The sequence below is a fragment of the Trachurus japonicus genome, chromosome 11 (assembly GCF_045865225.1).
Source record: "Trachurus japonicus isolate A0001 chromosome 11, Traja_1.0".
NCBI classification, from domain to species: Eukaryota; Metazoa; Chordata; class Actinopteri; order Carangiformes; family Carangidae; genus Trachurus; species Trachurus japonicus.
This window is the reverse complement of record NC_140917.1, coordinates 9,516,318-9,532,141: the sequence shown is the minus strand read 5'-3', so window position 1 is coordinate 9,532,141 and position 15,824 is coordinate 9,516,318. Positions and strand designations below refer to the sequence as shown.

The 15,824-nt window shown below is 39.9% G+C and overlaps 1 protein-coding gene across 2 annotated transcripts in view; it reads left to right on the top strand.

Annotated features, from left to right (window-relative positions):
• The first annotated feature begins 609 nt into the window (after positions 1–609).
• Positions 610–15,824, top strand: part of LOC146978210 (secretagogin-like) — a 28,564-nt gene continuing 13,349 nt past the window's right edge. Inside the window, exons 1-4 of one of the 2 annotated variants that reach the window (XM_085790896.1) lie at positions 610–679; positions 1,213–1,283; positions 1,728–1,805; positions 2,021–2,110. In XM_085790896.1, coding sequence (XP_085647022.1) covers positions 610–679; positions 1,213–1,283; positions 1,728–1,805; positions 2,021–2,110 — 309 coding nt within the window. Of the gene's footprint in view, positions 680–1,212; positions 1,284–1,721; positions 1,806–2,020; positions 2,111–15,824 lie in introns of both variants that reach the window. The other variant, XM_085790895.1, reaches the window with a different exon arrangement.

Here is a 15,824-nt window from a genome sequence, read left to right as displayed (position 1 = left end):
TTCACTTCACTTTCACGGTGACGGTTTTTTTTTTTTATTTTACTGGGAAAAATATTTTTATTTTAAAAAGTTTTTATTGTTTATGTTTGTGAGACGTCGCTCGTTTCTGTATCGTTTGTTTATATCAATAAAAACTGATTTACTGCTACGACTCAGTCTCTCTCACCCCTCCCTCACCTTTCTCTCTCCCCTCCCCTCTTTCCCCTCCCTTTTTCTCCCCCGTCTTTCCCCTCCCTTTTTCTTTCACCCTCTCACTCCTTCCCCTCTCTCTCTCAACCTTCTCCCACTCTCCTCACCCCTCTCCTTCGCTCTCTGATCCTCCCCCTCTCACACCCCCTTATTCTCTCAACCCCTCTCTCTCTTTCCCTCCCCTCATTCTCTCTCCCTCTCTCCCCTCTCCTCTACTGCCTCCCACTCTCATCCTCTCTCCCTCTCTCTGTCTCTCCTCCCTTCAAAAACAAGTTGTTGAAACTCTCCTCTTTCATTTCTCTCACCCCAGAGATGAAATCAGGATAATATTCTCTCTCTCTCCATCTCTAGAAGAGTCTACTCCTCCTCTTCTTCCTCTTGTTGTTTTTCAGCTCGTCCTCCTCTCTGGTCTCCGGCACCATGGACGTCTCTCTGGATGGTCTGGACGCTGCAGGTTTTCTCCAGATCTGGCAACATTTCGACGTTGACGGTGAGAACGATTCATTGTCTGACGTCAATGTGACACCGACCCCGTCTTAACATTTACCTTGAACTTATTATAGCCTATAACAACTCTGTTCATTATTGAGAGAATTAACATGTTCTGTTATTGCTGCTGTTATTTTAGTTAAACAAAGGTTCAGCTCAATGATTTTATGACATCGTGTGACATTAAATGAATCATTGAAACTTGAGAATTAAGATCCTCATTGTGTTTTTCGTAATGTTTTTCCAAACTAGAGCATTTATTAACACAATAAAGCAGTTTAAATTGGTAATAGTGTTAATTATTGTTTCAGTAATTCTGTTTATTTAGTTCCATTACAAATTAGATACATTAGATGCAAACTGATAATAATAGCTAATATAAATACATATCAGAATATTATATTATAGTATATTGGATCAACCATCTTGATTCTGTTTCCTTTATAATTTTATGTCATAATTTATTTAATACAAACATGACCAGTTCACTGAGGTTGTTGCTGTGACATCTGTTTGTTTGTGTGTGTTTTTTAGACAATGGTTACATCGATGGAAAACAGCTGGACGCCTTCTTTCAGCGCATGTTGGAAAAACGAGGGATGGAGGTAAAGAGAGAAAATACAATTCAAATCTCTTTCAATCTACCTGTTGATAAAGTGAAGGAGCCACAGGGGGGCGCTAGAGCCAGAAACGTTCAATTGTGACAGAAAATTACAGTTAAATATGGAAGGGACTGAATTGATTGTTTTCTTGAAGGTACAACAAATAACTGTTGCACATTAAATATCTAAATTGTACTTTACCACTTCCATTAAATCCCAAATATTCCTATTGGTTCTGAAACCAGAGCATTTGTCAGTGTTAGATCTTGGTCATGACAGTTTAGTACTGAATATCTGGATTTTTCATTAATAGAGGAATTGGCTGAGTAAACATCTGCAGCTCCTCCAAGATGTCTTGTGTTCACCAGTGCACTTATCTTGATCAATTTACCCCTAAAGGCAGAAGATGACCTGTGCATTGTGTCCATGTTGGTTTTCCAGAGAGAGGAGATAACTGAGGACACAATCAGACGACTCAGAGAGAGATTCGACGCTGCAGCCGACAAACGTCTGCAGATCCAAGAGGTACGAGCACCTACTGCTTTAACAGAGGACGACACGTCAAGATCATGTCAGCAATAGGATTTAAACCAGCAGGTCAGAAACAGGAAGTGAGGTTGAAATAGGCAATGGTTCAGGTGTCGGTGTAGATCAACAGTTGTAACAATACGTAGGTGATTGCAAATTGTGAATTGTATCACATAAAAAAAGCAAAACCAACACAACTCCTCTTCCTCCAGTTGGCCGCCATGATGCTGCCGGAGGAAGAAAACTTCCTGCTTCTGTTTCGCAGAGAGACGCCGCTGAACAACAGCGTGGAGTTCATGAGGGTGAGGTCCAGAACGGGTTCTCAACATCAGGGAGGTTCCCAGAAAAAAGGGAGAATCATTGATTTTCGCCATACTATATCCATTCATAAGTAATACAAAGACAGAATTAATGATAGTTTAGGATGTGGGGTTAAAACACTTATGCTAATGTAATTGAAGTAAAGACTCTATCAGATGGGGACAAAATCTTATGGTGCATTTCAACCAAAAAGTACCTAGACCATTTAGTTTTGGGATCTTTTTAGTTCCAGGTATTTTTCTTCAGGAACCAAAAGTTTACCAAGGCCCATTGCTGACTGCATTTCCATGACCGCAGTCCAAAAGTCCAGGGAGGAGTATCCAAATCAGGCCAATCCGCCATATTCATAGCATCACCATTTTTGCTAAACGTCATCATTACGGGTGGGAAGTCTCAACGCCATCACACAACAACCATTGAAGCTTTAAGAAAAAAAACAACAACCATTGAGCTATTTAACGTTCCGGTGTTCACCACAACATCTGATATCAGCTAAAAATACAAGCTTCTTCCAGGCTTGAATAACGTGAATAGTATCTCGGGTGTGCGTTGACTATCCACAGTTTTACTGCTTTCCTATCTTACATTACATTAGCAAGGTTGTCATATCAACATTGATGTTACCGTTACCGTTAGCAGTTGCAGCTAACGCCGGCTAACGTAATTCAAATCAGTTTAAAGTCCCACTCCCGCGACCCTTTTCGGTCATTTTAAAACCAGCTCATTAGCAATGCACCTCTGGAGGGTGGGCGGAGACTGCGCTGCTCTGCACCCGCCCAGCCACCTCCTCGCACCCCACCCCCCGCTTGCTGACAGCTGGACATTGTACAATTACAGATTCAGCGTGTTTAGCGTAAAACTCCACACTGGGATTTGATCCCAGACTGGAACATAGTCCTTGCTTACGGTGCAAGCTGCTCTACCAGGTGAGCTATACCTGTTATACCTTGACAGCTACACCGAGCTGTGAGCCAGATGCAGACCGGGGCGGGAGCTTGTAGCACTAGTGCCCTCCCCTGGAGCTGTGACACGTCAGCTCCAGTCTCCCTGAAACTGCCAGTTTGCGTCTGCCATTGGTTCACAGCAATTTGAAGGCAGAAAAACTCAGAAATGCAATTTTGCACTTCCTTTTCTGCTGATACGTCCTCTAACACAAGAAAAATGCCACAGGAACATGTGAAAAGCACGAAAAACACGATTTTCATGGGAGTGGGTCTTTAACTCAAATGTTGTTTACCCACCCCGAGTGATGACGCAAGGAAAGATGGCAATGCTTTGAATGCGGTCAATGACAATGACCATGTTGTGGTTCTTGACTTTTTTTGTAGTCGCTTTAGTTTTTGAAACTTCTCCTGGACATGTTTGGTGGGGTGGATAATGTTGAGCTCGTTCCACATTGTTGACATAGACCTTTCCATTGTAGGTTGCTGACTCCACCTTGAACCGCAATGGAAAAACACTCCATATTGAGGTGAAATACAATGTAGCAAGTACTGGAGCAATCAAAAATGTCCAGTACTGCAGACCACACCCCCTAAAGTTCCTGAACCTAGAGAGAGTACTACGACTTATTTAGTGGAAGGTCAATTACACAAGACCTTAATTCAGACTCTGGTTCCTGTGGTAGAAATGCACATAGTTCTTCAAAAGCTTCCTAGTTCTTTGGGAAAGTTCCTTCAGCAGAAATGAGGCTTTATTCTTGTCTGGTCTGGAGGATGTCTCCAACAGTTTGCTCTTCAGTACTGACCAAGCTGTTAAATACTCTTGGTCCTCAGATCTGTCAGTCTGTACAGATTCTGACAGTTGGATACTGAAGGACTTTTCTTTTAGCGCCTCCCTCAGGACAAACATTGTAATGGACGAAACAGGTTTGACTTCAGTTTTGAGATGTTTGATGTATTTTCAGTGTTACAGTGTTACAATTGGACCTGTTCTGGGACGTTAGGTACTTTGTTTTTATACTTCAATGACGTCATGTATGCTTTGAGATATCATGTATTCTAATTTAGTACTTGAACGCACATAACCTGATGTGTGTGAACATGAAGCCAGATAGTGTGACTCTAGCCTGATAACCAAGGACATACTGTAACTGCAGAGTTCTCCTAGTCTGTCAGTTAGGTCTGTTGCATTAGATACACGCCTGAACAACAACACACACATCATGTTGCTTATCACATTCTGAGAACATCCAACCTCTGTACGGGGCAGGCCCAGCCCAAGAAGATAAGTGTGACCCATTTCCTGAAATCTGGACTCACTCCTGACCGAGATCCTGCGAGAGCTCTGTCACTTTGAGTCCAGCGCTGATGTACTTTATCTGTGACCTGAGTAAACTCTACTACTTTTGTATGAAAGACTTCTCTGGTTTGTTCTTGGGCTTCCAATACAAAGAATCGGGACTAACAAATGGTGCCGTGACCCGGATTGGTTGACTCTGAGACTGTGTCTGACTGAGGACCACCAGAGTGGATCGAAGGAAAACTTTTTTCAGACAATTCAAAGCCGGCTAAACGAAGGGTAAGCAGGAAACCTTTTCTATCAAATTTCTGCACATTGGAGACTACTAAATTAAATTGTCTGAATAAGGTAATCCTAACATCCCTAAAACTATTTTGAAAAAAAAACCCCCAAAAAGCTGTGTTTCATACCATTAAGAGAATTGTCTTGTTGTATACTGAATGGTCACATATAAAGTATTAAAACACATAGCCTCACGTGCAAGTTTTTGAAGACCACTAAGGGTTGTCTTTGAAGGCTTATATCATATGAACAAGTGTCCTAGTCAAGTTTTTGAAGACTGTGGTATATTGATGTGTTGATGAAAAGAAGGGATTACCGCTGACACGTCTTCGCTTGTATTCAAAAAAGAAGTTTATTAACAAGAAGAAGAACAGTGTACAAAAATGCCGAATCCTGGAGTATCTCTGGTCCAATATGAGATCTCTCTCTACTGGCCCAAAGCTCTGACCTTATATATGTTTCTAACTCCAAACACTCCACCTTCTCCAAACTAAGGAATGCAACCAATCAACAAAGACTACCTTGATCTGGACTATTTACTTTCTGGGATTTCACCTCTTGACCAAATTGATAACCTTTGGGCCACCATAGGTCAACGGAAGAAGACACCCCTGACCTAAGGTTTCAGCCTTTAGGCTAAACAAAACAATCATCAACTTTCCAACAGACCAAGTTGCTTCTAGGCAACATCTGGAACCCATGAAGCAGAGCATCAATTCACACATTCCTTCAGTTCAGAGAAAGCACACACAATAAGAAGAACATAAGATAATACAAGATATTTAAGCAAGAAAGTTAAGGTGTATAATACACTACATATTTCCCCCCTTCGAGGCTCGTAGAGTCTCGACACATAAAAGATAACATACAATCAAATGATTATCATAATGAAATTAACAGACACTCTTATATAATGTCTATAATGAAACAATCATTAGCAATAAAACAATTTGTGGAGTGTGAGAGCGAAAACCTGCCAGGCAGCCAATCTTCCTTAAAGTTTCCATCAAACAATAAGGACAGGAAATTCTCTCACGGTCCCTCTGCCTTAGGCAACCACTGTTTAGCACTCCAAACCAATTAGAAAAGAAGAAATTCTTAAAACTTGAATGAAACAATTCCGTAGATACATATGAAAACCTCAGACAAATAAAATCAAAACAGTATCCAATTTCAGGCTGGTCAACCCATCGAATCCTCCATTGGACCTGTCCCTGCCTAACATTACTCTCCCTAAACGTCAAAAAGAAAGAAAACATCTGAGGCTCCAATATCCACATACTAGCAAAAACATACATCAGTGAGTACATATCATCATGAAAGACATCAAACTTTAATGTCAAAAAGCATTCCATAAAAACACCAAATTAAATTATACTGCAGTTCTTCCACAGTGTCAATCTTCAATGTGGTCAAAATACTTAAGTGTCCATGTTCAGGGCCCTTCACTTCATTCACATTCTTCATGTTTAGATGACTGAATCTTCTCAGAACATCTGGGTCCCCGAACAGCCTGGCACTTTCACAGTGATCTCTCTCCTATGTTCTAGGAGGGAGAGAGAAAACAAACCAGTATCTTTGCAACAGCAAATACATTTCAAACATCAAATGCACATAAACACATAAATCCCTATATTTTTACTAAATCAGTTTTGCAATTGTATCCACAGACTTCTCATCCATTATCCAAGCAGAAGTCCCCTCCTGCTCATGACATCTCTTCACAAAAATGTGGCAAAAACCTTGCAAAATTTTGATAAAAACTTGATTAACTTGGCAAGTGACTGAGCATCCACCTGGTTATAACCCAATCAGTCTATTTAAGCAAATACAATCCATACTATAACCTCCCCCCTTGCAACATGGGCCAACCCATGTGCTTCTTGAATCGTCAGACCTAAAAGGGCTGAGAGCACTATTATCAATCCTTCATGATTCTCCAAAGACCAATAGAATCTTAAGTGTCACCTCTACCTATCCACAACTATTTCTTTATTTCAAGAACAGCTTCCTTTTTGTAATTATCTCAACTTTCTAAGGTAACCATACAACTTCACACTGTGTAAATTAAGCTCTTTGAATATACTGTATGTTACTGCAATAAGTATAGTAAGCTTGCTAAATTTCTAATTTGTCCTTGTATTATTTAATTATACATTTTACACTGGAACTTTAAGAGGCAGCAGCCTCACACTTTGGCTCAAATTGAGCTGTTGACCTGAGTGAGTAGTGGATCCCAGTCTTACACTGGAGACACACAATTTTCTTACCATGCCATGTTCTTTCCTATTTCATTTTATTATGAGAAAGCCACTTTTGTGGATAATTGAGTGAGACTTGTAGAATAAGATATTCTTTTTTTTTTCCCACAGTAAACCAACTAATCAACATTTACCAACACAATGAGTTTAAACATACTAAGAAATATTTCTTATGCAGGCCTACGTTTCATTTTATTACACTATGGCAATAACAATAATTCTTAACTATATAAAGGAAAAGATGGAGAATGACAAAAAACAACTGTTTAGACTTCACATTTCTGCTCATACTACATGTTACTGCCAAAGCAGTGCAATTTTACTTTCTTTACTTTAGCATCTGATGCATGTCAGTTTGGTCAATAAATGCTAAACTACAACTTATGAATTCTACGAGATTTCATTACTATCAACAAAAATCAAAACAATACAACACATGAGTGTTGAGGAGTGGCTGTTCAACACTACAACACTAATCTCATTCAGACAAGTATAAGTCAAAATATGTCCTTATCCTGATGTTGATATTTTCTCCTGCACTTCCTAAATGTTTACATCTTGTTTTGATAATATGCCAGGCAATGCAATGGACAGTTGAGACATAAAAGGAGAACAAATTAACTGGTTTTAATGCTAGTGTCATCACAGAACACAAAACATCTCTTCTCAAAAGTACAGATAGGTATAGGCTCCTGATACCAGTATAGGTATTGTAGTTTTTTTTATTTTTGTAGCAAAGCTCAATTGATTTTGTAAGAGGTACCAACTGACACCTCCCTTTCGAATTTTCTGGGCAGCCCTAGAATCCTAGCTGCGGGCACCTGAAGGGATTCACCAGTCCTCGGAATGTCATTAGCTGACCTCTAAAGCCCCTTGGGATTCCTCTGAAATTCCCTCTGAAATTTCCTCCTCCTAGTTTATTACACTCACGAGCAAAATGACCAACCAGTCCACAATTATAACACACTTCAGGAACTTGTTGAAAATTTGGATTGAAATTTACTCTTGCTCTCCCTACATTTCCTCGACCTCTTCCTCTCCATGCCTGCTGCTGCAGACCAAAGGTCGGCTGTGCATTATAAACAACAGGAACCATTGATAAAGGCTGTGGTGCCTGATACTGAAACTGATTTAACTATGATTGTAGCTGTTTACTCTTGGCAAGCCCTCTTGAAACTGAAGGACTCTCTTTCCCCAAATCTCCATTACTATCCCTATTCTCATTTTCATCTTTGCTTTCCCTTTCACTTCCTTCTCTTAAATCCTTCTCCCTCTCTACTCCACCTCTTCTTCTTTCTGCACTAGCCAATAACCTTCTAACTGCTGAATCATATCCTCCCACAGCTTTTTCCTCATCACTCTGATCTTCGACCTCCTCCTGACTAATTACTGGGAGCTGAGGATACATTTCCCTAAACTCCTCCTCCTTCTCATAAGGTGAGGGTCTCTGTACTGGGACCAAATGTGAGAGGAGTATATCAATCTCTGCCATCAACATTTCTACTTTCTTTACATTCTTTTCTACTTCCTCTACAACTTTCTCTACAACTTTCCCATAACCTTCATCCATTTTTGACCCTAGCTCTTTTCAAGCAACTGGAGAATATCAAGCTCTATTTGTCTCTTCTCTTTATATTTTTCACCTTTTTATTATTTCGATCACTTCATGTGGACACCAACAACTGTATTATTTTGATTAATAATTTAGGATTATTCTTCTAGTTCAACAGGAGTATGTACTTCTGGATTGTTTACATCTATTTTATCATTCTCATGGCTCCCATTTATTCTTGTGCTTAACTTTAACTTAACTAATTAAATATTATTTAGTTTATTTATATTGATTAATTCATTTATAACCTCTGTATTGCCAAGGTCAGCAAAAGAAAGATGAAACAAATAACTTCAAAGGAATTCCTATCAGATCTATCAAATTACAAAAGCTCAACATCAGTTAGCCTTGATTAATCAGTCAGTTGCCAAGTCTTCCTTCTAATTAACTACAACATATGTATGATGCATGTACTGTAGATGTGTGTACTAAATGTAAATGAGTGTACTATTATCAATCAAGCTAAATATGCATCAACAATGTCAGAAAGAGTCTGTGGATAAAATCACACTGGCCTTTATCACTGGATCCAGATGCATGCGCTGTCGTCTGCAAGCCTCAATCCTTGTGATCCAAGCCAGCTGTCCTCTGTCCTCCTCTAGACACACCTCTTAAACTCTGGTCTCCTCCTTGAACTCTCGCTCCATGAAGGGAAGACAGACAAATAGTTCAGTGTTTTATAAAATCACTAGATGCACAAAACACATTCCTACTGCAAGTTTTTCCTTTCTTTCAAAAATTCTGTATTATAACTTTAGAACGTTATAATTTTCATAAAAACATTCTCACTTTAAATAAGTGTTTTCCCAAAATTAATCAGGCTTTATCAAAAAATTCTCCACCACACAAAAAGTTACTCTTCCGAGGTTCATAAGTTTCTTATGGATTTATTTTCCCAAAGGTCCCCTTAAATAGAGGCTCATAGCAAGTTAATCACAAAGTCCCCTTAGAAGATTCTTAAGGTTTATTTCTTATTAAACGTCCTTTAAAGGTTCATAAACATCCTTCTCAGGCTCATATTTGTTAAAACTTAAAGAATATATAATTATATATATAATATAACATATTATAACTTACTCAAACGTCTTATTCTTATACGTTATTCACTCTTATACCTTTATTCAACATACACTCTATCATATCAAGTAATCATAAACTTTATTCACAAAAGAAAACCAATCTTCACACACACACACACAAAAATGGGGATTTAACAAACAAACACAAAACAAGTGATCACATATGTATTAAAGCTTCTTTCTAACTCTTTATTCTAACTTTATTTTTACTCTTAATAAACCCCCCTTTAACCTTATTTCTTTTAATATCCCAAAATGTCCCTCTATTTTACCTCTTTTTACTCAAAAAATCCCTCTATTCAAATCCTTACCCCCCTTTAATCCTTACTTTTTATATACCCCCCTGTAACTTTCCCTCTATTGAAATCTTTAACCACCTTTAACTTTACTCATCCTTACCCCCCTTAACCTTAAGTACCCCCCAACAACCTTTATTCCAAATTCCCTATACCCCCCTTTTTGCGTTGCCTGCAACGCAAACAAAAACCAAAAGCCAAAAATGAAAGACCAAAAACCCCCCTTAACCCGTTTAATCCCACCGGCAACAATTGTTGCCGGTCATTTCTTTTAACTTCTGGAAGCTCTAAAACTGCTGTTTTAGCTTTGGGCACCTAATGCAAGTTTTAAAATGAAATAATATGCTGTTTACTCTAAATTGTATCAATTTCATGTAAATAGTGCAAAAGGTCACATGACCAGGCCTCTTTACTTCCTGCTTGCACCTCTTGGGGGAGATGTCTGCCTCAAACGTGTACATGAGGAAGTAAATAAAATACTTTAATTAACAGATATAACTGACATTTTTTGTACATATATTCTTTAAAGGGTCTACTACTGATATGTAATGAGAATTGTATGCCTGCATGCATATTTTGATCATAAGGAGAGTAGATGTAAGCACGGCAACAATTGTTGCCGCTAGCATAACACATAGTCACATAGCGTTATACTAGATGTCAAAGGTTTTAGCTGCTTATTCTATTGATCTTGTGTTTTTTTCTACACATCTTAAAAATATCATTGATCTTGGATCTTCTAGACCTAAAAAGACCCCAAAGTGATGTGTGTGGTGACACGGTGACCAGCCACATCCAATATACCAGATTTTGTGACGGTCCAACTGCAGTAGGCTATAAAAACTACACCCAGACCCTGTTGATTTGTTCTGCTGATGTATCCTTCTCTGAGGGAGCTCACTGTTGAGATGTCAAATGTCTATTCAATGCAAACCAAGGGAAGGCACTTGATTGGAGCATGGATGAGTTGCTGACTTTTCATGGGATTCTGCTCACATATGGCTTTTATTATACTATTAGTAGTAGTAGTTGTTGTAGTAGTAGAAGTGGTAATAATAGTAGTATGGCAAGCATGGCAGCAGTCAGGTAATCAGGGGCAAACCAATCTGGTTTGAGTACAAGTTGTGGAGCCTTGTTTCACCCACAGTGTGCATGTTTTACATGGAGCCCTATTGTGGAGTCCACACATATCCGCCTAAAAGTAGCCTATAGGACAGGGTCCAGGTGTAGTCCTTGGTCAAGGTAAACAAGCAGAAGTTCCTCTAGGATGCACATTTGTACATGCCTTGTTAAAATATGTTTCACATGTTAGTGTCATTTTTTATTTTTTATATGTGTAAATAGGTCAAATTATAGAGTTTGTGAAAATTTTGACTATGCAGTTTCCCACCGGCAACAATTGTTGCCGAGTATAAAACCTAAATTTTCACTAATAAAACCAACATGATATGAAAAAAAACATACATATTATGTGTTAGGGAGGTCCAAGGAGTGAAATGTATGCACTTATTTTGCAGGGAAAAATTTGGGATTAAACGGGTTAATTTAGAAAAATTTAGAACGATAAACAGCTTCTAATCATCAAAGCAACAATCACCCACACAAAGATTCTTTAACGGTGTGACCCAACAGCAGACAGACAACAGCTCCAACAAACAGACCAGCACATAATATTGTGAAAAACTCACACTTCCCAGAAGCCCAGATTGATGCAGGAGCCGGCTGGCTAAAGCTGAAGAAAAACTGAAGAGCCACAAACACATCCTGTTCGTGACGCCAAAATTGTGGTATATTGATGTGTTGATGAAAAGAAGGGATTACCGCTGACACGTCTTCGCTTGTATTCAAAAAAGAAGTTTATTAACAAGAAGAAGAACAGTGTACAAAAATGCCGAATCCTGGAGTATCTCTGGTCCAATATGAGATCTCTCTCTACTGGCCCAAAGCTCTGACCTTATATATGTTTCTAACTCCAAACACTCCACCTTCTCCAAACTAAGGAATGCAACCAATCAACAAAGACTACCTTGATCTGGACTATTTACTTTCTGGGATTTCACCTCTTGACCAAATTGATAACCTTTGGGCCACCATAGGTCAACGGAAGAAGACACCCCTGACCTAAGGTTTCAGCCTTTAGGCTAAACAAAACAATCATCAACTTTCCAACAGACCAAGTTGCTTCTAGGCAACATCTGGAACCCATGAAGCAGAGCATCAATTCACACATTCCTTCAGTTCAGAGAAAGCACACACAATAAGAAGAACATAAGATAATACAAGATATTTAAGCAAGAAAGTTAAGGTGTATAATACACTACAAGACCACTAAGGGTTGTCTTTGAAAGCTTATATCATATAAGCAAGTGTCCTAGCCTAGCTGTTCTTGAAAGACGTAAAACTCATTACTTGAATGGAAAACCACTAAGGGTTGTCTTTAACCAAGCCCAGCTGTTTTTGGAAGACGCAAAACTCATCACTTGCATGGAAAACCTCTAAAGGTTGTCTTCTAAAATTCATAAGGACATTTTAATACCGGGAATGTGCCCGATGCCGGAATGAGCCGATGCCGGAATGTGCCGATGCCGGAATGAGCCGATGCCGGAATGTGCCGATGCCGGAATGTGCCGAAGACTACTATTAATTAGTAGTGTTGTTCCTGTTCATCAATAGAGTCTAATACTTCATGAAGTCACAGGGATAACTTTTTTTATTTTTCATATTAGGCCTAACTGTGGGGTGGTTTCCTACTTGATGATCATTTGATTGTGTGAGTGTTTTGGTATCGAGCAGTTGAGACTGATCGAGAATTTCTGCACTGACTCAGATCTCAAGTAGTTCTGTATTGGGGGGCATTGGAATAGGGTAAAGGGAAACTGTTAACTACGGTGTGGCAGAGCTTGGTGAATTAAAACGAGTGATTAGACTGGGAGAACCCCCAGCGGTCAAGCGCACGGAGTAATAGACTCTGTGTAGAAGTTTCTTGATCGGGTCCTCACTTGGGCACTGTGTCATTCACCCCGATCTGTCTAACACATGTAAAGCTATCGAAATGTGTCAAGGTCATTAGAAATGGTGGATAAATAAGGGACCATACAAGGTAGCAGAAGCTACATCTCATTGTTTAAAGGTATGGTTGATGGACAACGACTGAGTAGCTGGAGTCATAAGACTCACTGTACTCTCACTCACACCCTGACGAAAGAACATTGACTGAGGTTCGGACTGACATGACAACCTCATTTACTGACAAGGACTCTACCATACCTGCAAAGACCGAAACTTACAGTGAACAGACATGATGATGATGTCACAGTGGAGACTAGCCTGTAGGGCCAGAGTCTCAGTAACAATGCTATCCATAGCGACCCTGCTTTTTGTCATGCCCCTCTTGTGCAGGGAGGGGCAGGCATTGAAATCCAAAGAAGCCAAGAGCTTTAAAAGTGACGTTCGTCCGACCTCTCCCCCCACAGCTGTACACCAATTGGCTAAAAGAGCGCTGAAAAGAAGGGAGGATCTTCCAAATTTTGTGTTTACTGAGAACCAGGATGGCATGGTAACGTTCGACCTATGCTCAATCGTGCCATGTGGTTCAAACGAGCACAGTTACGAATGGTCAGAGAAATATCTATGCGATTGTACAAATGTGGGCTATCAGGACGGTGAATACTTACTTGGTCGTGCTTACTGTCCTTGGGAGAGGGTAATAACTAACACTGGACCAGAGGATTGGGGTTACCAACTTAATAACCAGTTGAAATCGCGTTTATCATTAATTAAAGGCACACCAACTTATCCTTGTAACAAGGGTTCATGCAATCCACTCATACTTACGCTAAAAAACCCTAAAATGTCAGATACTACGCACTTGGTGCTCGGATCCTACGAAACTGGGACTGATCCCCTAGGTTTTTTGATGTTAAATGTTACCTCACGAGCCTCTGCCCCTGTGACCAGTACTTCCCAATTGGCCGGGGATGGTACCGTGGCTAAGAGTGTCACCGATCTATCCGTAGAGGACACTCTGGCTATAGAGACGGGTTTCACACAGAAAAATTATTGGGTGGACTGGGTAGTAAACGCCGCCAAAATATCGATCAAAGAGGATTGTATAGTCTGCTCCTCTCCTAGACCAGCCCTTCTAACTGTGCCATCACCTTTTCCGATAATGAAACTTACTGCATGATGCATCTACATATGAGTGAAAATCCTGAGGAGAAATGTAAGTACCTTGAAACCCCCTACCCGTTATCCCCACCAACAGCACTTCCTCCGATTTTCACACCGGTCAAGAATAAACATACCTGCTTAACTAGAATTAAAACCTCTGGAGTCAAAGTAGGTGATATTCCCAATGACTGGTGTATAGATACCATCGATGTTACGAATTGGACTAATGCCACACAACTAACCTATGCCCGGGCGGATGTTTACTGGTATATTGTGGTGGAAACCGGTTGAGAAATACACTCCCTAATAATTGGTCAGGGACTTGCACTCTGGTGTCATTAATTGCGCCGATAAAAGTAATTAAAGCGTCCGTATCTGAAATAGAATCGTGGCCGTCAACCTATCATCGTGATTCCGTAACATCTTCCCACTCTCACGTGCACCAGAGAGCTGTTTTTGATCTGTATTTAGACTCACCTGCTTACATAGACGCAATTGGGGTTCCCAGAGGTGTGCCTGATGAATATAAGTTAGTAAACCAAGTTGCTGCAGGATTTGAATCATCATTGTTCTGGTGGGTAACCATCAACAAGAATGTGGATAGAGTGAATTATGTCCACTTTAATGTTCAAAGACTTAATAACTTAACCAGAGATGCCATAGCTGGCCTGCACGAACAACTGGCTGCAACCTCACTGATGACTTACCAAAATAGAGTAGCCATGGATTTTCTTTTAGCTGAGAGAGGTGGTGTATGCTCCATGTTTGGCCAGGACTGTTGTGTGTTCATTCCTAATAACACTGCTCCAGACGGCTCTATAACTCGAGCCCTTTCTGGCCTCAAAACTATGTCTGAAGAGTTAGCAGAACACTCAGGGATAGAGAATCCGTTAGCTGACTGGTTAGACAAAACATTTGGCAAATGGAAATCTTTGATTTCATCAGTAATTCTTTCACTGATTGCAGCAGTGACCCTGTTAACATTATGTGGATGTTGCTGCATTCCATGCATCAGGCACCTCTGTCTAAAATGTATTACTACAGCTATTGATGATAAATTCCCTACACCACCTCCTTACCAGTTAGTACAACACCCTGGAGAAGTAATGCCGCTGGTCTCCCTCTCTGAGCCCGGAGAGGACGAGACTGAAGAACCCAAATCGGAGGATGATGAAGACCCTTACTTGTACACCTGAACCCTTTCCCTATACATGACAAACTGCTAATGCCTATTACATTTTTTACATATAGTTCTTGCATACACGTAGAGGCGTGAGACTTATAGTTTTTCTTTTTAGTTAGGATGTTCAGTGCAGAGTTCTGCTAGGGCTTTAAAGGATGTGTTTTTAATGTGTTTTTGTTAAAAAAAAAAAATAATAATAAAAATGTTTTTACTTAACCAATCATGGGACTGTTTAAATATTTCCACATGCGTGTGCAATGAAGAAATGCTTGCTGCTGGTAATTGCAAAGAAGAACAGCTTACACATAGTCGCTCACATATAGGCTGCTATTTTGCAATGAAGACCTGCTTATGCACAATATTTGATTTAGGTGATTGTTGATATGAATGATTTATATCAAAAGGGGGATACATAAAAATCTCCTGCCTGGTTGTGTTACATCTTAAAGAATGTGGTCACCTGCAGTTTGGGGGCCTGCTGGGATGGCTACTGCCAGTAGATGTGATACAATACAGGGATAACGTCCCTACTTCTATTTGATTGACATAATAAAATCATGTCAAAAGGGGG